The 25,214-nt window shown below is 46.2% G+C and overlaps 2 protein-coding genes across 2 annotated transcripts in view; both read right to left on the bottom strand.

Moving 5' to 3' along the window:
- The window catches only part of Tmem132d (transmembrane protein 132D), a 627,566-nt gene that overhangs the window by 542,660 nt on the left and 59,692 nt on the right, over positions 1-25,214 (bottom strand). The gene's annotated exons all lie outside the window — the stretch shown is intronic.
- LOC118572562 (desumoylating isopeptidase 1-like) lies at positions 11,655-13,008 on the bottom strand. The gene is made up of 2 exons (XM_036172286.1): positions 12,918-13,008; positions 11,655-12,037 (listed from the first exon to the last, which is right to left on the bottom strand). The coding sequence occupies exons 1-2, from the start codon at positions 13,006-13,008 to the stop codon at positions 11,655-11,657; spliced, it is 474 nt and encodes a 157-aa protein (XP_036028179.1).

Below are 25,214 nucleotides of genomic sequence, written 5' to 3'. Positions count from 1 at the left end.
GTTTCCGAAAGCCCTAGATGAGTGGTCCTCCAGCTTCCTAATGCTGCGACCCTTGAATACTGTTCCTCCTATCGTGGTGACCCCCAACCATAAAATTATTCTCATTGCTACTTTGTAACTGTAATGTTGCTACTGTCATGAAGCGTAATGTAAATATCTGTGTTTTCCAATGATCTTAGGGCCCCCTCCCCCAGAAGGGTCACGAGCCATAGGTTGAAAACAACTGCTTTCGAGATTGCTGAGAGCTGTGACCAGCCTGGGCCATGAGATGCACACCTCTTTCAGGGCAGGTGCTATTGGGAGGCATTTCTTACTCTTATTCTATGTGACACTGATTTTGGCGGGATGTAAAGGGCCTGGTTCCCTAGATTAGAGCTCATCTGACACTATATTTGTTTAAAAAAAAAAAAAAAAAAAAAAAGCTAGGCAGCAATTGCCATGATGATGGGACAGTCAGGCCCCACACTGGCCACTGCAAAACTATGGGCACTCTTTATACATCACCCAGAACTTAAAAATTATCAATAAATACCAGGTATGGATGGTGCACGCCTTTAATCCCAGCACTTAGGAAACAGAGGCAGGTGGAGCTCTGAGTTTGAGGCTAGCTTCATCTACATAGTTGAGTTCCAGGCTATATAAATGATATCTTAACTAAAAAAATAAAAATAAAAAAATATTTTTTAAAATTTAAAAAAAATATGAATCCACTCACACCTTAAAACACAAACAAAAAAAAAATCACATGGGACAGAGAAGAATGAGACTCTCCTGTGCATCCCACTTCTGAACTTGACCTACAGTGTCTCAACAGACTTCAAGCTGTCTCCTCCTCCTCCTCCTCCTCCTCCTCCTCCTCCTCCTCCTCCTCCTCCTCCTCCTCCTTCCTTGGGTCACCAGAGAATCTCCCGTCCCACACTGGGACTGTGGCTCCAGGCAGCACCCCAATCTGTGGCATGCCTGCGCTCCCCACCTTTCACAGAACACACACACCCCTCCACTAACTGCCAGGGGCACCAGAACATCTAACGGAAAGATCTAAGACACGGGCACGCTTTAAATACCATCTCGTGAAAAAGCCGAAGAAGTGAGACTAACTGCCTAAAATGTATCACTTTGTTTCACTCAACAGCATTTTTAACAATGTAATAAAAAATGGAATAGGTTAAAAAAAAAAAAAAAAAAAAAAAAAAAAAAAAAACCTAACCCCCTTCTCTTTGCCTCCTACTCTAGAGAAACATGATTAGCAGGAATTGCTCCTTTAAATAGCAAGTTTGCCTACCTCACTGCGCAAGCGGCTCCCACAGCCCTGATGATGCTCTTTGGAGCCCAAGGCTCAAACTGCTGACTGGGGAAAGCACATCTGGGGCTTCCTTGGTGTTTTATCTCCAGCTGTTTGCGGCTCCTGGGAGACTCATCCGAACACTCGGTACTCTCTGGTTGGCACTGCTGCGCCTCTGGGGCACCTCTGGGTGCAGTTACCCTAGGCACCAGCATTTTTGAAAATCATTTGCAGGCTGCCACTGCATGGGGCTAGTTTTAGACAGTCAGGGGCAGTGAAGCCAAATATGCAGTTCAATCTGTTGACTGTGCAAAGCAGAAACTTGAACTTTGAGCCTGACATGATTTCCTCTTTACTTAACTGATAGGACATCGCTAGAACCCCAGCATTGTGGAACTTCAATTCTGAATATTGTTTTGTTTTTAAATCGTAGGAAACAGGTGTTCCAGATGATCTGAATTAGCTGGATCTCCGTTATCACTAAAATTTATGATTGTTGTGAAAGAGCTAAGTTCTGGATTTAAGAACTGAAGGACAATGATAAATGACCTAACTCTCCCTCCTTGCCCCCTTTCTCCTCTCCCTCCCTAATTCCTCCTCGACCTCCTGGTCCCTCGACTAATCCATCCTTTTCCTCAGGAGCTCCAAATGGCTAACACACACCTGCCTTGGTAGGCACAGCTCAAGAATACACTGATTTCCTCACTTTGGGTATCAAGAACCACGGTCTCTAGAATAAAACAGTGACCTGCCAGTGCCCAGAAGCCTGACCGCCTTTCCTCAGGCTCCCAGGTGAGCAGATGAGCCTCACAGGAGAAGCCCAGCTTTCCTGTCCTTTGGCCTCCCGTGGTTCAAAACCTTTCTGAGAAGCCAGGCAATAGCCTGCAAGATCAGAGGTATCTCACACAAGTTTGGAAGTCGCCTGCCCTTAGGAGAGAGGAAGACACAGTGACTTGCTCCTAGTCCCCAGCACTAACCATTAGGAAGCAGCAGCCTCCTCACCCATCATGCGTCTCCATGGAGACCCACTCACACCTGACTTGGCCCTGGAATTCACATCCCTGCCTGGTTCTAGCAGCAGTTTGTGAGTTTGTGACCTGCCAATGGAAACGTGGTGACACAGCCCCCTTGCTCTGCTCCTGCAAGAGTGTCCTGCTCAGAGATCCACTGAACAAATGAATAGATAAATAAAGAAATAATAGGCAAATACCAGAAAGGACAGCATGGCAGGGCTGTTGGTTCACCAACTTTCCATCGCTTCATTGGAGCCTATGACTGGGATCTATCTGTCTTTGATCCACAGGGAGAGGACAGTAGTAATCACCTTTCTGAGGCATGCTGATTTACAGGAAATGCTGCAGTGTTCCACTAACAGCCCCCAAGGCAGGCATTCACCTTGAGCAGAGTCCCACAGCCCTGGATTATGAAGGGTAGGAGGGAGTTGGATGTCATTGGCTCCTGGACCAAGGACGCAGCAGGAGGTCTGGGGGTGCTGTGCATGCTTTAGGGTGCAAATAGAAAAACAGGTACAAAATGAAAACTATGTTACAAAATCAATTAACGTCATAGAAAGCTGTGTTATAACTTACATTCTTAACCTGATAAATCCCAAGTGTGATGGCTAGTTTCCAGTCTCCTCCAGACACCCACCCCCCCCCCCCGGACCCAACAACACAGAGATCCCCATGTACAAATGTGGGCGTGGCTCAGCTGTCTTAATCTTTGAGTGTGTGACAATATTTCTGATCCGCATCATAGAAACAGTTCTAAACATCAAATGAAACAGTCCCCCATGAAGCAAACTGAGGTAATTTGGAGAAATGTCACCTTAGAGGCAGATTTCTCAGTGTGACAGCTTGCCATTTCCAAGTGTCTCTAACATATTTCAAAACCTACTGTTTTTGCACAATACATAGCTAGAATGTTTATCAGTTAAAAAAAAATACTTTTAAAAGTGACCCCAAAATATAATGGTTTATACAAGATCTAAGCCTCCCCTCCCCCTGCAAGACCTATGCTGGTCTAGAAGGTCTGAAACTCCAGCAAGTGGCTTCGATCTCAGGTTCCAAAGGGGCTGCACCACTCCCCACCATCACCTCTACATTCCAGCTAGCGAAAAGCAAAGTCTCGGGAACACGCACGCACGCAGTCGTCTTGATGGAAAGGCTAAAAGTTGTAGAGATCAAGGGGCGATGGTGGCACATGCCTTTAATCCTAGCACTTGGGAGGCAGAGGCAAGCAGGTCTCTGTGAGTTCGAGGCCAGCCTGGTCTACAGAGTGAGTTCCAGGAAAGCTATACAGAGAAATCCTGTCCAAAAAAAAAAAAAAAAAAGCTGCACAGCTCTCACATTGATTTATATGGCAGCTGTGTGACAGAGCAGTGGCTGGTATCCCGGTGGCCATTTCAGACACTTGGGAGTCATCTCATTTGAGAGGAAAGAGAAGAGTTCTAGGACCACAACAGCTGCACCTCCTCAGCATGTCCCGGGTTTAACATAAGATTGTAGATAATGATGCTCTCAACAAACCAGCAACTACCTAAAAAGTGGGAGGCAAGAACATCACAAGGACACCTTCCCCTGCACCTCAGAGAAGGGTAAGTATGTGGAAACAAGCCAAAGGGCTCTAGAATGGGATGCCTTTCTGGGCCTTTGTCCTTCCTTCCTTCCTTCCTTCCTTCCTTCCTTCCTTCCTTCCTTCCTTTGTTTTTTTTCTTTCTGTTAGCTTTATTATCTATTTTTATTTTACATGTATGAGTATTTTGTCACCACTGAGGAGTGAGTGCTTGTAGAGGCAAAAAAAAAAAGGGTGTCAGATCCCTTGGAACTATAGTTATCGAAAGTGGTGAGCTGCCATATGCTTGTTTGGAATCAAACCCAGGTCCTCTGGAATAGCAGCAAATGTTCTTAATTGCCAAGCCATCTCTCCAGCCTCTGAGTCTTTATTTTTGCTCCCCCCCCCCAAAAAAAAAAGCCACATCGTGGGAATAGTCCCTGGTGCAGGGGCATCATGGGAATTAATTAGCAAAGACCATATGGGAGTACCTGGTCCCCATATCCTGCCTGGGTGCCACCCACTGGGAAAGAGCCAGGCCAAGGGAATAGAGTCATTAGATGCCCATGTTCTCAACATCTCCATTCATATCACTGCCAAGAAACTAGTCACTGAGCCTCATCTCTCTGTAGGGAGGCTCACGATGGCATCTGAGCTCCTCCTGATCTTCCGTGTGTGTGTGTGTGTGTGTGTGTGTGTGTGTGTGTGTGTGTGTGTGTAAGTAGCCTGGGTCTGTGACTCTGAAGAGTCCCCTCCCCTCTAGGGTTCTGAAGTTGGAATTTAGGACCAAGAATGGCACTTTACTAGGAGAAGATTCTTTCTACCTTCTATGAGGCAGCTATCAAGGTCAGCCCCGGGGGCCTGAATGGTCTGATGCATTCAGAGTTTTTTAAGTATAGGAGACCCTTCCCTACCCCCATATCACTGAGCCAGAGGCCAGAGTTCCTAATGCAGCAGAAAACGTTCCTATGTTCAGAAGTACAAATGACGGCTTGAGAAGTCACTGACATCTTGACTACAAAGTATCGCTGGTAATAAATTGCCATTCTGGAGTTACAGGTAGGTGAGCCACCATGTGGGTCCTAGAAATCAAACCTTGGTCCTTTGAGAGAGCAACCGGTACTTAATCAGTGAGGTGTCTCTCCAGCCCTGGTCTTTGGGTCATAGTTCTTTACTCAGACCAAAAAAGGACACATTTCTTGTTGGGTTGACGGATGAACAAACTTATATTCCCAGTTCCCACTGGAGAGACCGTGTGTACAGACTGTTAGCAGCAAACTGAATTAGAAGAATGGGGATCATCCACACAAGGTCTAACAGTACTTCCCCTTACACCAATGTGCAGTGCATTCAGTTTGGAATTCCATTGCATGAAAACCTCTGAATTTAGGGTCTGTGAAAAATGAAGGCGGGGAATGGCCCAGGTGCTATCAACAGGTATGTCACACTGTGGAAAGGGGGAGCCTGCAAGGGCTCCCGCTATGATGTCCTAGCTCCATCAGCTGTGCCTAAGAAGCAAAAAAAAAAAAAAAAAAAAATTTAATTTAATTTAAAAAAAAAAAAAAAAAAAGTGTCCAGAGAGCTACTCAGAGGCCTCAGCAAAGCGGGACGGGGACCGGAAGTGGGTCCAGCCGCTCCTGAGTCCAGGTTTACTGCAACCCACACGCTTCCTACTTCCGCCCACACCACATCAGCTTCCTGTGCTGAAAGCCAAGGCTGGTTGCTGAGGGACTCCCAGGTGGAACTACCTTGGCCGCGGGCACAATATTTCAAGAAGAAAACAAAAATTCCCACCTTGAAATGCCAGCGTGGCCCTCCGAGGAAGCAGCTCGCTGCTTACGCAAGCAGGGTCGGGTGTTAGAAAGGCCTCATTTCTTAACATATTTGTTTTGCCAATTTTTAAATTACCTTGTGAAAAATCCATTTTACTTTCCATTACATTTTTTTTTTTTGAGGTGGGGGAGTTATGTCTTCTCATAAGGGTGGCCTATGAAATAGCAGCGGAGTCATGTATGGTCCTCGGGGCTCAGACCAGCTCTTCTCTACAGGTGCTTGGCCACCCCACCCATAGCAAACACCTCTCTCCTCTGATTCTCTCTTGTCTCTCTCCTTCTCTTGAAGCCATCCATGTAAGTGAAAGGCAGCTCAGCACCCAGACATATTCCCAGTGTGAGTGGAGACAATATAGATCCAGCCGCAAAAACCTGGGCAGGGCTGGGGATCAGTGAATGCACAAGTCCCAGGGTTCCATCACCAAGACATCATTGTGCCCCCCCCACTATGTCATCAGCTTCTAATCCTAGCCCATGCAAAGCAAAAGCAGAAATACAGCGACTTTGAGGCCAGCCTGGAATACATAACAAGAATCTGTCTCACAAATTAATTAATTAAAATTAGAAACTGCCTGTGTGGATGTCATCAGGTCTCTAGATCTTCGTGGTTAAACCATACATGGTCGCCCACTCCATGCCAGAATTATTTCTGTTCCCATCAATACACCCGGGGGCTCCTACAATCTTGAGCCTTCCATTTAAATCCAGATTCTTAACATCAAACTTTTGTAGACCAGAAAACCAGTAGTAACCAGCCAAAACCAGTGGGAACCAGCAGGAAACAGGGAAACCGGTGGGCTTTTTTTTACTTTGGACACAATAGACACACACACACACACACACACACACTTCCATGGGCCCCTTTCATCCCTACCTCTTCTCAGACACCAACTTTGTCCCCTCTAGGCTGAGAGGGTGGGATACTAGCTCAGTGTCCACTACACCTATAACACAAGCTGCCTCAGCCCCCAAGCCGACACCCTAGGGCTTGCCTACCTCCCCACTCAATCAAGACTATTCCAGGAGACCCTGACCATCAGTCTCAGGACCCAGCAAATGTTCTTAGCCAACATCCCCTGACTCGCCCCTCGCCAAACTGCATTTTAACGGCTTCTCAAATAACCAGAACATCCACATTTATAAAATTCTAAATTTAGGACTAACTAGATGGTTCAGTGGGTAAAGGCCTCCGATCTCCTGAGTTTGATCCCTAGAAACAAGAGAGTGGAAGAACTGACTTTTCCAAGTTGTTCTCTGATTTCCACACTAGGCAGGCATACACACACACACACACACACACACACACACACACACACACATAAATAAATAAATAAATAAATAAATAAATAAATAAAAATAATTTAGAAATCTGAATTTATTTCCAATGGAAGGAGATTTTTCAGGCTAGTGATTGTCATTGGGAGCCAAAAGCACAGCAGTGTTTAATATTTCATCTCTGACATCTGTAGTCTCAGGATTTCTCCACTTTTTCTCTACTGGAGATGGAACTGTAATGTAAATCACACGTATTTCTCTAATTTCAATAGCCTGCATAATACTGTTCACCAAGACACAATCAAATTACAAGTGTCTTGCTCAGAGGAGGCAGAATGGACCAGAGGGCCAGATCAGCCAGGCTCAGCTCATCAGAATCACAAAAGCTTAGAGTTTAATATGAGTTGCTGGTGGAACCAAGATCTGAAAATAGATTGATCAAAAATAAAAATGAGAAATGAGTCCTGGAAAGAGACCTTGACTTTGCAGAGGGACATTTAATGTACGTCTGCGCAGGACAGCCTATACAGTTATGGGGATCTGCTTTATCCCTTCAAAGATTAGACACTGATTCCAGAACCAAGTGGTGGAGAGGAAGAAAACCATTTATTCTGAGTCCCTGTCAGGGAGGAGGTGGTGACGCATTTTCAATGACTTTCAATGACTGTCATTGCCTTGAACTCTTCCCACTTTAGAATATAAAAGAAACGTTTTTAATTTAGATCCCCCCCCTCCTCCAATCACATTCCTGGGAAGGAAGCACCACAGTCACAGATCTAGGCTCCTGCACACATTTCCAAGAACCAAGGCTATGATGTCTCAAAATCTAATTACCAAACCAATCTTCCCCCATTTCAGCCCAGCTTTGGGGGATTTTAGTTACTGATGCTTGGAAACATGGCTGGGGGAAAAAAATCAATTTGTAAAGCAAATATTCTAACAGCCACCCTCAGAGTTAGACTCTCTATAGATCCGTTTTTGGAAACGTGCTCAACACACCCCTCGCCTTCCCTGAGCAGCGAGGGAGAAAACAGGAGTTGTTGCAGAACTAAATCCTCTGATGTCCTTCCTTGTACCAGATGCAACCCATCTGTGGCTTTCGGGGTTATGCAAAAGTTATAGGGATCCTGGGTTGAATTCTTGGGGTGCCACCCAAAGGCCAAAGCGAAGGTTTGAGTTAGGTGAGCAGAAAGCTAAAGGAGGGCAAAGAGAGAAGGCTCGGTGGGTCAAGTGCTTGCCACACCAGCATGAGGACCTGAGTGGGAACCCCGGAAGTCATGTGAAAGGGTCTGCCTGGTGGTGTACACTTGTAACCCCAATGCTGAGGAGGCAAGGATGGGAGGATCACTGGGGACTCCTAGACAGCCAGTCTAGTCTACTTGGTGAGACCCAGGCCAGTGAGAGATGATGCCAGAAAGAAAGAAAGAAAGAAAGAAAGAAAGAAAGAGAGAGAGAGAGAGAGAGAGAGAGAGAGAGAGAGAGAGAGAGAAGGGGAGGGGAGGGGAGGGAGGAAGGGAGGGAGGGAGGGGAGAAGAGAGGGTAACTTGTAGTTAGAGTTTTCCTGCCTGGCCCAGTCAGGACAAATCTCTCTTACCCGCCAGTCCCACAGTTACTCAGATCCAACCAAGAAAGCACACAGAAACTTACATTGTTTAGAAACTGTATGGCCGTGGCAGGCTTCTTGTTATCTACTTCTTCTATCTTAAATTAACCCATTTCTGCTAGTCTATACTTTGCCACATGGCGTGTGGCTTATCAGTGTCTTTACATGTTGCTTCTCATGGCAGCAGCTGGTGGTGTCTCTCCCCAGCCTTCTACTTCCCAGAATTCTCTTCTCTCTTGTCCCACCTATACTTCCTGCCTGGCCACTGGCCAATCAGAACTTTATTTACATAGAGCGATATCCACAGCAGTAACTAAAGAATGACACCCCAAGGTTCACCCCTGGATTCTACATGCATGTATATACACAAGCACATACATCCACCCATACCCAACACACACACACACACACACACACACACACAAATAAAAATTTTTAAAATGCATCTCAATGGTTCTTTGATGGGCAAAACCTATCTCTATGCACTGGATGGTTTCCTGGACAAAGCCCATCTCCATGCAGGGGGCTCCTGGGAGGGTGCAGCAGAAGCCCTGGATCTAGATGCCATCCAAACCCTGACTGTACCACTGCTCTCCTGTGCCAGTCAGAACAAGTTGCTTAGTCTCTGAGCCCAGTCCCCTGCTCTGCAAAATGGTATAAAAGGATGCAGGGTTGCTGAAGGAATGAGAAAGGACATAATAAGCAAACAGCCATGGGAATAACTCCATGCACATGTATAATTCCTTTTCTGCCGCTGTGACAAAACAGCGTAACTAAAAGCAACAAGGAAAAGTGAGTTTATTTTGGCGCCGAGTACCAGAGGGATAGAGATTGCCCACCATGGTGTGGATGGCATGGTGGCAGGAGCAGGAAGCTGGCTGATCACATCTCCATCCACACAGAGAACAGAAAGCGGGACAAGGCTGTAAACCTTCTAAGCCTACCCACAGTGATGTGCTCCCTCTAAGAAGGCTCTACTTCCTAAAGGTTCCATAACCAACTGCAAACAGCGCCACCTACTGGGTACCAAGTGTTAAAACACATGAGCCTGTGGGGGATATTTCTCATTCAACATGTAAACTATCCCTTCACATAATCACTCTTGAGCCCCTGTTCACCTACTATCGGAACCCCGAATGTGTGCCAAATATGACATGAGAGCAGACAGGGTCCCAAATAGTAGTGCACAGTCAGTGAGGGGACAACGACATTAGCAAACTCACAGCACCAGAAAATTCACAAACACCACCAGTGAAAATGGTTATGAAGAAAACACGCTTCCTAGAGAGACTTACCGAGGAATCTGACTGAATGGGGGTGCTCAAAAATACTTCAGTTAGTTAAGTTCAGACATTTTTTTTTTTTTTTATGTAGTAGAACTCAAGAAGAAAGAGAAGGAAGAATCTGTTTGGGTATATATTTTCTGACTATAAGTTATTATATTTCAATTTTCATAGCAGGAGAAATATAGAAAAGTACAAAGAAAAAAATCACAATCACCATAATTCACTGCTAAGAGGGAAAATAGTACCCACATCCCTGGATATTTCCTTGTGGAATGATATATATTAAATTGTATTAAATGTGTACACACAGGGCTAGAGAGATGGTATGGCAGTCATGTATTTCTGTGCACCACTGCTCTTGCAGAGGACCAGAGTTTGGCTCCCAGCACCCACACGGTGGCTCATAACTAGCTGTAAATCCAGTTCCAGGGGATCTGATGCCTTCTTCTGGCTTCTACAGGTACTGCACACACATGGTACTCATACCCACACACATACATATACACAAAAATAATAATATACATGTCTTCCTAATTATGCATTTATACTTTAGAATGGACTTCAGAATTCTTCTGTTTATTAGTTGTTGTTTTTTTAAGAAGACCACTATTTGGATCAGAAAGGGAAAACTATAATTTCAGAATACTATATTATGAAGTGTTGAGCCTCTCAATATTTTATGTGTGTTCTTTCTGGCTGTGTGTCTTATGGATTTTAATTCTGCTGCCCAGTTCTTTTAGCTATGCACATGTTCATTATATTATTCCTAAATCATTTATGCTTCTGTTATTCATGGATGAAATCTATTTCCCCTACATTATTTGAAAAATAATTGTTGCTATCATTGGGGAAATTATTGTCATGACATTCTAGTAAGTGCTGGATATTCCTCTAATTATCCAGAGAGAGAATCATATCCTCTCTAAGTAATGATCTTCCTCTTATGTAAATAAAAAGAATGCACGGACTACAAGCTTTTCTGGAAGATGCTGAATGCCATTAACCTGTGGGACCCATGATAGGCAGACTGCTGGGAAGTCACTCTGGCTCTTCCATGGCCAGGCAGAACACATCTGTTTGACTTTTCTAACCAGTACACCCCTTTTTGTTAGCGTTATCTATGAATAGTAAGTTACTATTTGATAATGTTCTTCTATATTAAAAAGCTTTACATTAAAAGCTTTAGTAGGACTGGCTCAGTAGGTAACAGTGGTTACAGTGTAAGCATGAGGACCTGAGTTAGAATCTCTAGCACCCATGTAAAAAGTCAGGCACATATGAGCATGACGGTAACCTGGCATCAACGGGGGACAGAGACAGACAGATATTAGGAGATCATTGGACAGAAAGCCTATGCAAATGGAGAACTTCTGGACTGATGAGAGACCCTGTCTCAAGGCAAGAAGGTAAAGAATAGAGAGAGAAAACCAATATCCTGCTGTGACCTCTTCATCCATGCATATAGGACTGTGTACCGCACACTCACATGCATGCAACACACACACACACACACACACACACACACACACACACACACACACACAATATCAGCAACCAAGTCCAAGCAGAATAGGTGAATGAGTCTTTTTTTTTTTTTTTTTTTGGCCTTAATAAATTTAGTATAATACTATTAGAAGGGATGGCACTTGTTCTGTTTCTCAGGAGCACTGTCCTACATGCAGCCCGACAAACTCCTTCCCTGGGAAATTTAAGAAGCCATCCCCATTAGCTCTGTTGTAAAATTATAAAATAGAAATCTGGTAAGGTTTGTTTTGTTTAAAAAGGAAAATGCCTGGAGGGGCAGGCAGCCCCATGCAGTCCTGTTAGCTCTGGCCATTGGGTCTGCCCACAGAGTTCCCTCCAGGAGGCTGGATCTGGGTGGAGTCCAGGAAGGGTCGAAGTGCTTGTCCAAAGGGTGTGGAGAGAACTTCAGAGGGCAGGTCAGTGATATAAGAAGGGATCTTCCACCCAGTCAAGAACTGCACCACTTCATTGCTGAAGGTGTCACAGTTGTGCTCAAAGAGGTTGTAGGCTTCTCCCTGGAACAGATATTCCCCCGGGGAGGACAGGTATTCCAGAAAGATTTCTTCTGTGATTTCTGTGTTCCCCGCATCAACCACAGTGTCTGGAGGCCCAAGTAATGTCCCTCCCGGGGGACAGGTGGAAATACCACCGCTGCCGAAGAAGAACTCATCCTTGTGTATAACTGTAGAATGTGAGCCTTCTCCAGATTGATTGCATTCCTCTAAGGGTTTCTAGACCATCTTTGTTATTTCTTTTATTTACCTATCATCTATCTGTCCATCCATCCATCCATCCATCCGTCCGTCTGTCTGTCTGTCTGTCATCTATCTATCCATCTATCTATCCTATCTATCTTATCTTATCTATCTATCTATCTATCTATCTATCTATCTAATCTGTATGAGTACTTGGCCTGCCTGTATGCCTGTCTGTCTGTCTATCTATCTATCTATCTAATCTGTATGAGTACTTGACCTGCCTGTATGTCTGTCTGTCTGTCTGTCTATCTATCTATCTTATCTATCTATATATCTATCTATCTAATCTGTATGAGTACTTGACCTGCCTGCCTGTCTGTCTGTCTATCTAATCTGTATGAGTACTTGACCTGCCTGTCTGTCTGTCTATCTATCTATCTATCTACCTATCTATCTATCTATCTAATCTGTATGAGTACTTGGCCTGCCTGTAAGTCTGTGTACCACATTCATGCCTGATGTGCGCAGAAGCCAGAGGAAAGTGCCAGGTCCTCTGGAACTGGAGTGACAGCTAGTTTTGAGCCGCCACATGGGTGCTCTGAACTGAACCTGGGTCCTTTGCAAGGGCATCTACTGCTTTTCTGATGAGCTGTGTCTCCAGCCCTGGGTTCATTTGTTTTTGAGACGGGCCCTTGCTAGGTAACTTAGACCAGCCTGGATTTCTCCATCTTCCTGCCACAGCCTCTGAGCTGGAATTCCAGGCCTATGCCCCCCTCACCCAATCCTTCTGCTTGTCTTTCTCCTCAGAATTATACAAGAGGATGCTCATCTCATAAAGTGAGGTAGGCCTGTGTCTCTGGATACAAGAGGGCTCCCAGGGCAAGACCACAAGGTCAGCTGGTCCTGCCAGATCCCCTAGAGGAAGCTCTTCATGGACATAGACCATAAAAGGCATGCTGGTAAGAAAACATGCCCCCATCCCACCAAAAGAGTACTGCACAGCATGAGGCTGAGGACTGTATTTATAAAATGAGACATAACATGGTACCAGCAATGGGCCTCCCCACTCCACAGAGGTGCACCTGTGTGTTCTCTGGGTAGAAGAGAAGGTGCTAGAGAGAGGGAAGGCTAAGCAGGGTAGCAGGGTTGAGGTTTCTACTTCCCAACATGAATTCCTGGTTTCTGACTTGATTGGACATTGTAAACTGGTAACCTGAAGGTCAAATTAAGTCCAGTTCATCTCAATGTTGGAAGTGGGTCTGTCACAGAAAACACAGACACCAGTAGGAGAAGCATGGGTAAAGGAGCTGCATCCCCAGGTGAGTGACTGAGCCAGCGACTCTGGGGAGAACAGACAGCCTGCAGTGATGCCTGGCGCCCCCCACCCCTCCTGTGACTCCTGGCACAGGCTGCATCCGCTGCCAGCTGCCACTGATCAGCTGGAGGAACACATCGTATCCCCACCCCCTCCCATTCCTGAGGCTCACACTCCTCTGTACCTCAGAGGCTCATGTGTACTCCATCCTCTCTGATGAGGAACCCTGGGACGTCAGCACAAAAGAGCGGATGACCAGCATGGCGCTGCCGCCATGCTCCTTTGAACTGGAGCACTGGTTGTTGAGGATGGCATTTGCCCTCCCTGGGACCCGCTTTCACACACTGCAGGGACTGGCACTTCCTGTAAGGCTCTTCCCATGAGCCTTTTTGAGCCCATTTCAGCCTGAACTCAAGCCATTCTGAGACAGTGACCTAAAAATATTCTGGTCACAGACCATGTTGCCTGGCCGCAATTGGCATAGCCTCTACACAAGAATTGAAGCTGAGATCGCCCTTGGCATGCCAACCCTCAAAAAGGCGTCAGTCGAGCGGTCCAGCCCCAGCACAAGGCTCTACAGTGCCTGAACCTTTCCCTCAAAGAAAAGATCGCCAATATAATTTAACACGTGCCTGGATGGAATTTGTTCCACAGCTGAGACCTTAGGGGAACGTAAATCTCATAATACTCTCCCAATATTGTAAGGAGAAAACAATGGGAACAGGGTATATTCAGGTAAAAAAAAAAAAATCAGAGCCCTGCAATCCTGCATTAAGGCAGCTGGACAGAAAGATGCGAGAGGAGGGTGGCATTGAAGAGCTGAAGTGGGGCTGGGAAAACAGCTCAGTCTGCAAAGTGCTTCCCTTGCAAACATGAGGATCTAAATTTTATCCCCAGGACCCATGTAGAAAAGCCGGGCATGATGATACACACTAGTACACACTTGTAAGCTCAGAGCTGGGGAGATAGAGGTAATTGAGTTTCTACTGAGCCAGCCTGGTCCACGTGGCAAGCTCCAAGGCTGTAAGAGACCCTGTGTCAAACAACGTGGCATGTGAGGAATGGCACCCGAGGTTAACCTCTGTATCTTCTAGCCTCCATGCGTGCGTGCATGCGCGCGCACGCGCACACACACACACACACACACACACACACACACAGAGTGCGGGGAGATGAAGCCACAAGCAAGGTATACAATTTGTCCTTTAACACATGACATCATAGGCTCTGCATGGGCCTGGTGTCTTCGGGGTCCTTGCCTTCTCTGCACTGATATACCATATGTGAACTTGATGATAAACCTGGAGTTTCTGTCTTTGTTCATATGACCAAGCAGAGAGCTTGTCCAGCCTATGGTAAGTAGATAATTTTATAGAGAAGCCTGAATACTAAGACAGCCATGCATATCGCCCTGTGGGCAACTGAAGCTCTGGGTTTATTTGTGCCAGGACTAAAGTGACTAGAAAACTATTTTTCTTAATGAGAGAAATTACGTGTGTACACGGGTTTTGTTGGAGGTTTTTTGGTTTTTTTTAATGTTTGCTTTGTTTAATCCTTGCTATCACTGTTGTTTTGGACCTTATGTAACCTAGGCTGGCCTCAGACTCACGATGTAGCTCTGAAGATGACCTTGAACTCTGACCCTGCTGCCTCCACCTCCTCACCTGAATGCTGGGATGGCAGGTGGACAGCACCAGGCCCATTGCATACAGAATTATGGGATGGAATCCAGAGCTTCATGCCTACAAGGTAAACCCTCTTCCCAGCTGAGATACAGCCTCGGCCCACACACAGGTGTACTGAGTCTCAGTTCCACGGGACACCTGTTCAGATGTCACCAGAAATAACTGCAGAGCTGAGACAGCTGTTCACAGAGCTAGAACCAACCTGTTCCCACAAACAGGCTAGCCCCCTCTTGCCTGACTCCTTCCCCTAACCCCGCTGCCTTCTGCTGCCCTCTGGGCCAGCTTATGAAGCATCAGTGGTTCCCTCCCCTCCCCCAAGAGTCCTAAAAACACCAAGGCACACCTCAGTCCTTCCATGGACTCTGTCAGGTGAACAAGTCTCCACCAACTCCGCCATGTTAAAGTCCCTAACAGCTACTCTGCATGACAGCCTGTGGCCTGGAACTATCCCAGGGTGTGCTCACACACTACTGCTGGGGTTGGCTTTCACGCTGTGTGTTCAGGATGTTTGGAGAGGAAGTGGTTCCTGACGGTGCAAATCTGTCTGAAGGCTATCCTGGACATCTGCCTACAAACCACTTGCAGGTCAGGGGAGGCAGCAGGCTGGACCCACTCAAGACTGGGCTGGGAGGAGCCAGATGGCAAAAGCTGCATTTAAGTGTCCCAATTTATTCCTGTGGCTGTGATAAAAAAAATAATCTGACTGAAATAGCAGTTTAGCGGGGACCGGGCCTTATTTCTGCACACAGTTCCAGGGTATGGCCCATCATTGTGGGGAAGTCAAGGCAGGAGCTTTGCACAGCTGGTCATATCACATCTACAATACAGAGCAGAGGGAAATGAACAAGTCAGTAAGTGCACACTCACTCTCTGGCTTATGCTGGATTCCATTTCCCCACTCTTACATAGTCTAGGACCCCTAGGCTAGGGAATGGTGCTGCCCAGGGTGGGCTGGGTCTTCTCATGTCAATCACCTTAACTAAGACAATCATCCCCAGACCTACAGGCCAACCCGATCTAGAATCTAGACAGTCCCTCATTGAGACTTTCTTCCCAGGTGATCTTAGCCTGTATGAAGTTGACAAAAAAAAAAAAAACCTGAAGTTCAGCTGCAACTGGTCAGCAGCCCAGCCAGCACCATTTCCCTGAAACTCCCTCCCACTGTTCCATTCTGGCTGTTTCTACAGCAGCCTGTTGCTACCTTAGATACAAGCTCAGCACTCAGCACCAGGCAAGGGGCTCTGGAGGCCACAGAACAATGAACTCTCTAGAGCAGGATGAGGCCTTGGGAGTTGGCCTGAGAAAAAATGTACAGAATGTAATTACTTTTGCTAATATGATTCTGACTGATGGCCCCGACCTCTCATTTAATGTAATGTTATTAGTGAATATAGGACTCTATTTAGGAAACAGCAACTTAGGTTCTCAGCCCAAGTGTAGGCTGACTCATTGCTCGGGAGAGGGCTGAGTGCAGCCAAACCCTGCACACCCAGCTCATAGCCCTGTCTTCCCTGCTCTCCACTCCATCCATGGAATCTACAGCCTCCAGAGCTTGTAGACCTGGAGAAAAGATGTGGATAAGGTGAGGCAGGGCCCCAAGCTGCCATGACAGAAATATGAAGGAACAGAAGATTGGCTCAAAACAAAAGCCACTTCTGAAAGCTCAGAAAGGGGAAGTAGAGAGAGAACACAACTATGTCAGGAGCACACAGGGCTGGGTGCATGGCAGTGACCCCAGAAGAGGCCCCTGGAGATGGAGATAAGGAAAACCACAGAAGACATAGGAGGGCAGATGAGGGAGAAGGGTCCAGAGAAGGCACTGGGGCCACACACTCCCACTGTGTCCTTGCTTTGCGTGCAAATAGTGAAGGGAAGGTGGGAAAAGAGGAGGTGGGCCAGACACAGGGGAACAGAAAATACTGAACACTCTGTAGGTCTGACAGATCACGAACCAGCAGGGAGGAAGGAGAGCAGAAAGAGAGGAAGGGAGAAGAAGGGAGAGGGAGGAAGGGAGGGAGGAGGAGGGAGGAGGGATGAAAGAAGGGAGGTGAGGGAAGAAAAGGAAGGAAGGGAGAGGAAGGGGGAGGGAGGAGGGGCAGGGAGGAGGAAGGAGGAGGGATGCAAGAATGGAGGAAGTGTGAGGAAGTAGGGAGGAAGGAAGAGGGAGCAGAGAAGGAACTGGGGAGGGAGGAGGGAGAAGGGGAGGAAGAAGGGAAGAGGAGGGAAGGACAGAAACAAAGGGAGAGGTGTGAAGGAATGCAAGAGGAAAGAGCTGTGGAGAACGGGGATAATAGAGCAAAGTTAACAGCTTTCTCAAGACCACTTCCCAAAACGCACGCACAGACAACAAACTTGCTCAGATCGTCAAAGATAAGTCGAAAGGGTCACAGGAAATATCAGTGAATCCTGAAGACTAAGACTGAAGAAATGCTTGGCCCCAACTCCAGCTATACTTTATTTTTAAAATAGGAAGGACGTAACGCCCTCAAGCCAGTTGCTTGGAAATTCACCGAGTCTTCAGGGACATCTTGGGTCACGTTATAAATAAAGCCACCCTGTGGCTGGCTGGCACATCCTCACAGTGAAGGGGACCCGTGGGCATGCTGAAAGACCAGCCGAAGAGCAGCCCGCAAGGGCCTGGCGGGTGTGGGGAGCTGGGATGCAAAAGCAAAGAAGCAGGGCCGGGTCCTGCTGACAGACAGGCTGAGTCTGCCCTGCCTAAAGGATGGAGTTCTTTCCAAGGCTTCTTCAGTCCCCAAGGGGACCACCTAGAAAGCGGATCGGAGTCCCTAGGGAGAGGTTTTTTAAAATGAATCTTTCAGAAAGGCCTGTAATGAAAGAAAGGAGAAGAAACAAGCTCCCCGCTAGCCTAATATAGGACAGACAAGCAGAAAATATAAAAGATCAAACTCTAACCTGAGCAAGCGGGGTGAGCAAAGAGCCGAACAGGAATTTAAAGGAACAACACATGAGCAGGTCCATGCTAATACATTTGGAAACCTAGAGAAAAGGGGGAATGTTTCTAGGAAACTGTACGTTCTAAAACCACGCACCAGGAGAGAGGCGATTACAAAGGAGAGAAGGAAGCTGTAAAAATTATGACTCACAAGCAAGGGGTCCAGTTTAAGGAAAAGCATTGGTATGAGAAGGGAAGAAAGGAAAACCCCAGCTGACCCAGGCTGGGGTGGGGAGGAGTGGAGGTCGGCAGATAAGAGCCAGGCCCATCCTTAAAGACTCAGAGGGGAGCCTCGGCCAGCATCAGCCCAGGATCCCAGGTCTAGGGAGGGACATAGAGAAAATAAATGAGAGAGATATGGAGTCAGAAAAAGCAGGGGGAAAGTAGCATTGTCTGGGGACAAAAATGAGTCTTTACTTGTTGGTTGGTTGACACAGGGTGTCCATTAGTCCAGGCTAGACCGCCTTGAATTCCTGATCCTCCTGCATCATCTTACAAGTGCACCCCGTGTTTGATTTTGAAGACAGTCTAAGAAACCTGAAATAATGGTTTTCTTAAAAAAAAAAAAAAAAAAAAGCAAAATGCTAAGTAAGTGGCTGAAGAGATGGCTCAGCAGTTGAGAGCACTCATTTGCTCTTGGAGAAGAGAGATTCCGTTCCTGGAATGGACAGGGCAGCTCACAGTAAGCTGTAATTCCAGTTCCAGGGGATCCTTGCAGACACCTCGTGCATATACATACATACATACATACATACAGACATACAGACATACATACAGACATACAGACACACACACACACACACACACACACACACACACACACCATTTTAAAAATCTTAAGATTTAATAAAAATGTGTTAAGACAGTACATAGGTTATATTTTTCAAAAATAATATAATTTTGTGGGATTTTGACTAAGTGGTATCCTATGAACAATCAAACAAATTTAGAATATTGACTAATTTTTTCATTCACTATATTAATAAGTGGAAGAAAAATTATATATGTATATAATTATATAAATTATTTAAAAAATTTATATATATATATATATGTACACACACATGCATCTATACAATGATCTTTGTGGGTCATGTCTAAAAATTCCCTTTAAAGCAGTTAAAATTATTCCTAAATAAAAATCCAGCCCAAGCAACATAAAAGAAACAGGAAGAGCAGAAGAAGGGTGTTAACATTGCTGTTGATGGCATGAAGATGCCACCCGAATTAATGTAAAAGACTCCAGGAAAAAAAAGATCAGTGCATCTAACAAGAAGGCTGGGGACCAAAACTCAAACCAATAATATCTTTTTATAAAGCCACAGCGGTTAAGACACGAGATGCAGAAAGATTTCATTTATAGTTCTCAGAGGAAAAACAAAATCTTCAAGAGGAAACTCAAAAACACCCTCCCTCCCTCTCTGTATAAGGAAGGTGCTTACACTTGGACCAAGAGAATAAGTTGTTAGTCACTGGAAAAATGACCTGTATGCAAAATCACACTGTCAAATACAAGCCCCATCTCTTCCAGAGCAGTCAGGGAGACCCCTCCTCAGTGTCACCTGGGTCCTGCCTCACTTTCCTGCTCCATTCATGCCTATACCTGCTGGCTTTGTGTCCCTTGAAATCTGGTGTCCCCCTGCACTCACATTGACTGGACTCTTGGTGACCAGCTTCCAAGTCCCCGGAGTATTCAGTGCCTGACTATGACACCCACAAGGTGACCCTCTAAACACATGCTCCCTACCCTGCACTGTCTCTCTTCTATGACAACTCAAAGACTACCCTGTCATCATCCCAGAGTCCCAGAGTCCAGAGATGGTCAGTATGTGGCACTCATCTCTGAAAAATGTTACTCTACCGGCAAGGCCGACACTGTAAATGATTAAGGCCGTTTGGGATCTAATATGGTTAGGGTCATTGACTTGAATTAGCCATGTGGACCCAAGATCACCATGGGAGAAAATTACAACCTAGGGGAGAGGAAGAGTTGTGACTCCAGTTCCAGGGGATCCTCGCACATCCGGCCTCTGCAGACACCACACACATGGTTGTAGTGGATAGCCATCCCAGCATTGGCCTGGAAGTTCCAACCCCCATTGAGGCTTCGGTAATGGTCACGCCCACAAGGCGGGGCAGAGGAGGAAGCAGAAGACCCAGGATCGAGAGGAGCTCTCGCTCTTGGTGCTGGGACGCTGGACACAGGAGGTAGACTGAGCAGAGTTCTTCAGAGAACACCACCAGACTATGCCATACCTTTGCCAGACCCTACAACCTATCCCTTCATTTGTAAGTTACCCCACAAAATAAACCTCCCTTTTAACTACTTGGAGTGGCCTTAATAATTTCACCAATACATGGTGCACAGGTATACATACATACATGCAAGTAAACACACACACACACACACACACACACACACACACACACACACACACGCCATGAGTGTAGGAAGTCAGGAAATAGGACCCCACTCCTCCATCTTCATAAAACTGAAGGCCTCCAACAGCCAGATGCAACCAAGAAGCACATTGTATCTTAGAAGAGCCCCATCTACATTGGCCTTGGGTCATCTGAGCAGAAAACACAGCCAAGGATACCTAAACAGTCTAGCCCGCAGAACGTGGAGCTTGTGAACACGTCATCAGCAATGGAAATATACACTTATGAAGCAACCTACAATGTGCAGTTCCACCCATTAGGTGCATCCTGAGGGTGCCTCATCTTGAAAGTCCCCAATCACCAAGCTCACCCCTCTATTCTCTCTACCCCATCCATGGTATTTTCTCCAAAGGATCCCCTATGTGTTGATCAACAGCCCTTTCTGGAGGTGACGATCCAGCGCCTGCTCTTCCAGTCCACACAGTTTCTCTAAATTATATGCTGTCTTTTCAGGAAAGCATTTTTTCTTTGTTTCTCTCTTAAATTGAGTGGAACAGATCATCCTATTATTATCTAAGAATCTGACTAACACAATAATGTTCTGGTATTTTGTATATTTAAAAATTAATACCCCAGCGCTGGAGAGATGGATCATCTGTTATGAGGACTGGTTGCTCTTCCAGAGGACCTGGGTTCAATTCCCAGCACCCAAGCAGTGGGTCTCAAGCTATCTGTAACTCCAGTTCCAGGGGATCTGATGCCCTCTTCTGACCTCCATGGGCACTGCATGCTTGTAGTGAACAAACATACACATAGGCAAAACACTCATATACAAAAATATTATTTTTTAACCTTGATTAATTTCCCTTTTCCCTACTGCTACTGTTCAGACCTCTTCTAGCTTCCCCAAGGATTATTCTGTAAGCTATCTCTATATCCATCTTTCAGCCTTCTTTGTCTGCTCTGGGTCCACCACTGGCCTGGGGCAGCAGTCGCCAGGACCAGTCACAGGTGACTCTGCATGATCATGCGCATCTGCTCCTAGCCTCTGCCTGGCATCCTGGTGAGTCTCCCTGCACTGGCATGCCCTTTGCCCTTGGAACCACGAGACCATATCCAGTTGTTTTTCTCCTTTGTTGCTCATGCACCCTTTCTCAAGCTCTTCTCCTGGGTCACCCTCTGTTACAGGCAACCAAAATTATCTCAAGCTGTCTCTTTTGTCTCATTCCCCCCGGGAGAAACTCCTTCAACTATTGTGTGTGATTGTGTGTATCTGTGTATGTATGGGAGAATGTCTATGGAGTGGGGGTTTCTCTGTGTGTATTTGTCTGGGTGTGTGTGTACACCTGTAGAAGCCAGAGCTCAACCTCAGATGTCTCTCCTCAAGAACCATCCACCTTCATTTTCCGACAGGGTCTCTCACTGGAACCTGGGGCTCACCAAGTAGTCAAGGCTGGTAGACCACCAAGCCCAAGGATTGCTCCTGTCCCCACAAGGTTTACAAGCAGGTGCCCCTATGCCCAGCTTTTTATATGGGTTCTGGAAATCCAATTCAGGAGCCTCATGCTTGCTTGGGAACGTTACCAACCAAGCTATTTTCCCAGCCTCCTGTCCCTCAGATCTCAATGTCATCCAGCTCACACCTCCGAAGCTGTCAGAGTAGACGTGAAAGAACAGAAGCGCGAGACCATCTCACTTCCCAGCTTACAGTCCCTTGCCTCCCATCTCTCAGTGATTGATAACATCTCAAGTGCTTGGCACACGCACCCTATTGTGCACAGCAGAAATCTCCCATCCTCCCCACCCCAGCAGCTCCTTCGGCTTCACCCTTCTCTCCTAACCAAATTCAACCTACTCTGGCTCATTATTTCCCCCTCACACAAGCTCCTGCCAAGCTTAGGACCAGAGTAATGATCCCAGAGGCTCGGATACCACCTTCTCACACCACCCCTGGCGCAGCGCAAACATCATCTTCGCAGACACAATTCCAAATAAGCCCATCCTGAGCTCCTCTGTCACCAGCTGTCTGCCACCAAATCTTTAGACTCCCTTCAATTTGTAAGGAATCTTTTTTTTAAACCTGTTTCCAAATGTGTCTACCATTACCCCACCCTCCTCCACCAGCAGTCTGAGGCCCCACAAGACTGGAATCTTCTCCTGACACCACGAAGTGCTGGCGGATTTGTTGTGAAGATTTTTCCGATGTGCAGAAGGAAGTTAATTGCGGTGTAGTAATTAACCCTGTGCCATCTGCTAAACAAAGGTTAGTGCATACACTCGGAGGGTTAATACGCAGTCGTGAAGGGAACAACCTAGCTCTCCGTGTTGTAAATTAGAAAAAGAAACTCCCAGAAAGTGAGGGACTCGGAAGGTTCCAGGGAGTGAAAACAGCAAGTTTCAACAGGGCGGATGCACCACTCTCCCAGGCACAATAGCATCATGAGTAGGTCAGTGCCTGCAGCCTGCCAGGGTATCTCAGAGATCTGTCCCCATGCACAGAAATCACACTTCCAAGTACCGCACACTCTCAAGATGACTGTTCCAGAAGTAAGCCTACCCCAAGGGGACCAAATGCTCTTCCAGAAGGACATAGAGCCCACGTTTTAAGTCAGCCTACTCTGGCTAGTGACATAAAAAAAGCTTCCAGGGATTATTTTTTCCCCCAAACTGGTATATATTCATTGTACATGACACTGTGTTGCATAACAACTTAAAAAAAAAAAAAGATGTCTTCTTCTTTGTGTGTTTGCGTGTGTCTACCACATGTGTGCGGGTGCCCAGGGAGGCCAGAAGGGAGCATGGGATCAGTATAGATCACCTGGAGCTAGAGTGACAGGCATCTATGAGCCACCCACCTGGGCACTGGAAAGGAAGCTGAGTCCTCTAAAAGAGGAACCGATGCTCTTAACCACCAAGTTCTCTCTCCAACCCCACATAAGGACAGTTTTCATACAAGTGTGTACTGCACATTAGACCCACCTTCTTCTTTCTCCCCCTCCTCTAACCTGCCAGTCCATCCCCTTTACTTCCCTGGATCGTTTTGCTCTACTTTCGCCTCATCTAGACACACAGGCTTTTATGTGTCTATATAAAATCTAGGCTCCACAACGAGAGAAGACATAATACTTCCCTTTCTGAGACTGACTGAATATGCTTAATATAATAATCATCTCTCGTTGTGTCCATCCTCCTGCAAACACCGTAATTTAGTTCTTCTTCGTGGCTAAATAGAATTTCCCTGTGTTTATGCCCCTCATTTTTACTCCTGACTCCTCTGGTGAGGTTGGCTCTACAGCTCAGCTTCTTCATACAGTGCTGCAGTGAATGTGAACAGCTAGTTGTCTCTGAGATGCGTTGACCGGGGTGGGGGTGGGAGGAGCCTTTAAGAAAATATCTATGAGAGCTGTACCTGGGTCACACAGTAGGTCTATTTTCAGGGTTTTGTTCATATTTCTGTTTTTTAACGTTGACCAGTCACGTCTTACAAATTCTACTTTTAAAAAATGTTTATTTTATGTGTATCAGTGGTCTCATACGGTACAATATGTCCTGTGCATGCCAGGAGCCTGTGGAAGCTAGAAGAGGACATTGGCTCCCTGGGAACTGGAGTTACAGATCATTGTGAGCCACCATGTGAGTTCTGGGAATGGAACCCAGGTCCTCTGGATGAGCAGTCAGTGCTCTTAACCACAGAGTCATCTCTCCAACCCCTACTGTATACTGCTTCCCATAGTGGCTGCACTGGTGTACATTCCCTCCAGCAACAGACAAGGATTCTCTGCTCCCATCCTCACCAGCATGCATTGTTACTGTTTTCTTAATGGGGGGGGGGAGACTCTTATTGTAGTATTAATCTGCATTCCCCCGATGGCTGGTGAGTTGAGCACATTTTAATGTGACCTCTTGTTTTCAAAGGTATGTGTACGCATTTGTCTGTCTGTCTGAGGAACTGAAAGAAGGTTTCCCCCAAATTGGGTTTAACCAGTTTACTGAGTCTTTCCTCTCTCTGCCTCATGGCATTCCGAACACCAGTTATTTTCTGTTTCTGGGACGTCTGTTGTTCGAATTGTCTTCAAGGGCTTTGTTAACAATTAGAAATTAAAGCTATTTTTCTCTGGAAAAAAAATATAGACAAAAGCTGTGATTAAGTAGCTGTGTTGATTCGGGATATGCCAGGCAAGGTTTAGTTCTCATCTACAGCCAGACAACCCTAGAGACGTTCGGGGCAGCAGCTGGAAGCCTGAGGGCACAGGGTGTGCCTTCTTCCTTTCTCCATTACCATGGTGGATGGTACCCACTGGTTATGGTGGCTCACGTCATCTTGAGACAATCTAGAATCACCTCAGAGATGGGCCTGGAGGGAGGAGCATTATCTTGATTCCATTCATTGATGTTGAAAGCCCTGTCCACTGTGGGCAGTGACATTCCCTAGCTGGGATCCTGGACTGTGTGAGTGGAGAAGGGGAGCTAAACAGCAGTATGCATTCATCCCTCTCTGTTCCTCAGTGTAGACCTGAGGTGGCAGTTAATCCAGGTTCCTGCCTCCTTGACTCCCCCCAGCATGATGTACCATACCCTCAAACTGTAAACCGAGATAAATCCATCCTTAAGTTGGGTTTTATCACAGCACCAGGAAAAGGAACTGAGGCACAGGAACAGGATGTGCTGCTAATCTGCTGATTACCTGCCTGCAGATAACCAGGACCAGGAGTGTTGCAAAAGCTTCCCATTTTAAAATTTCAAAATATATTTTCTAGGGCCATGTCTGTCTTTTTGGGACTGTAGCAAGAGACATTTCAGAATTCAAATGTAGATACTCACAT

This window comes from Onychomys torridus, chromosome 22 (assembly GCF_903995425.1).
Source record: "Onychomys torridus chromosome 22, mOncTor1.1, whole genome shotgun sequence".
In the NCBI taxonomy this organism is placed as follows: Eukaryota; Metazoa; Chordata; class Mammalia; order Rodentia; family Cricetidae; genus Onychomys; species Onychomys torridus.
The sequence above is the reverse complement of the archived record's forward strand: the minus strand, read 5'-3'. Positions and strand labels throughout refer to the sequence as shown.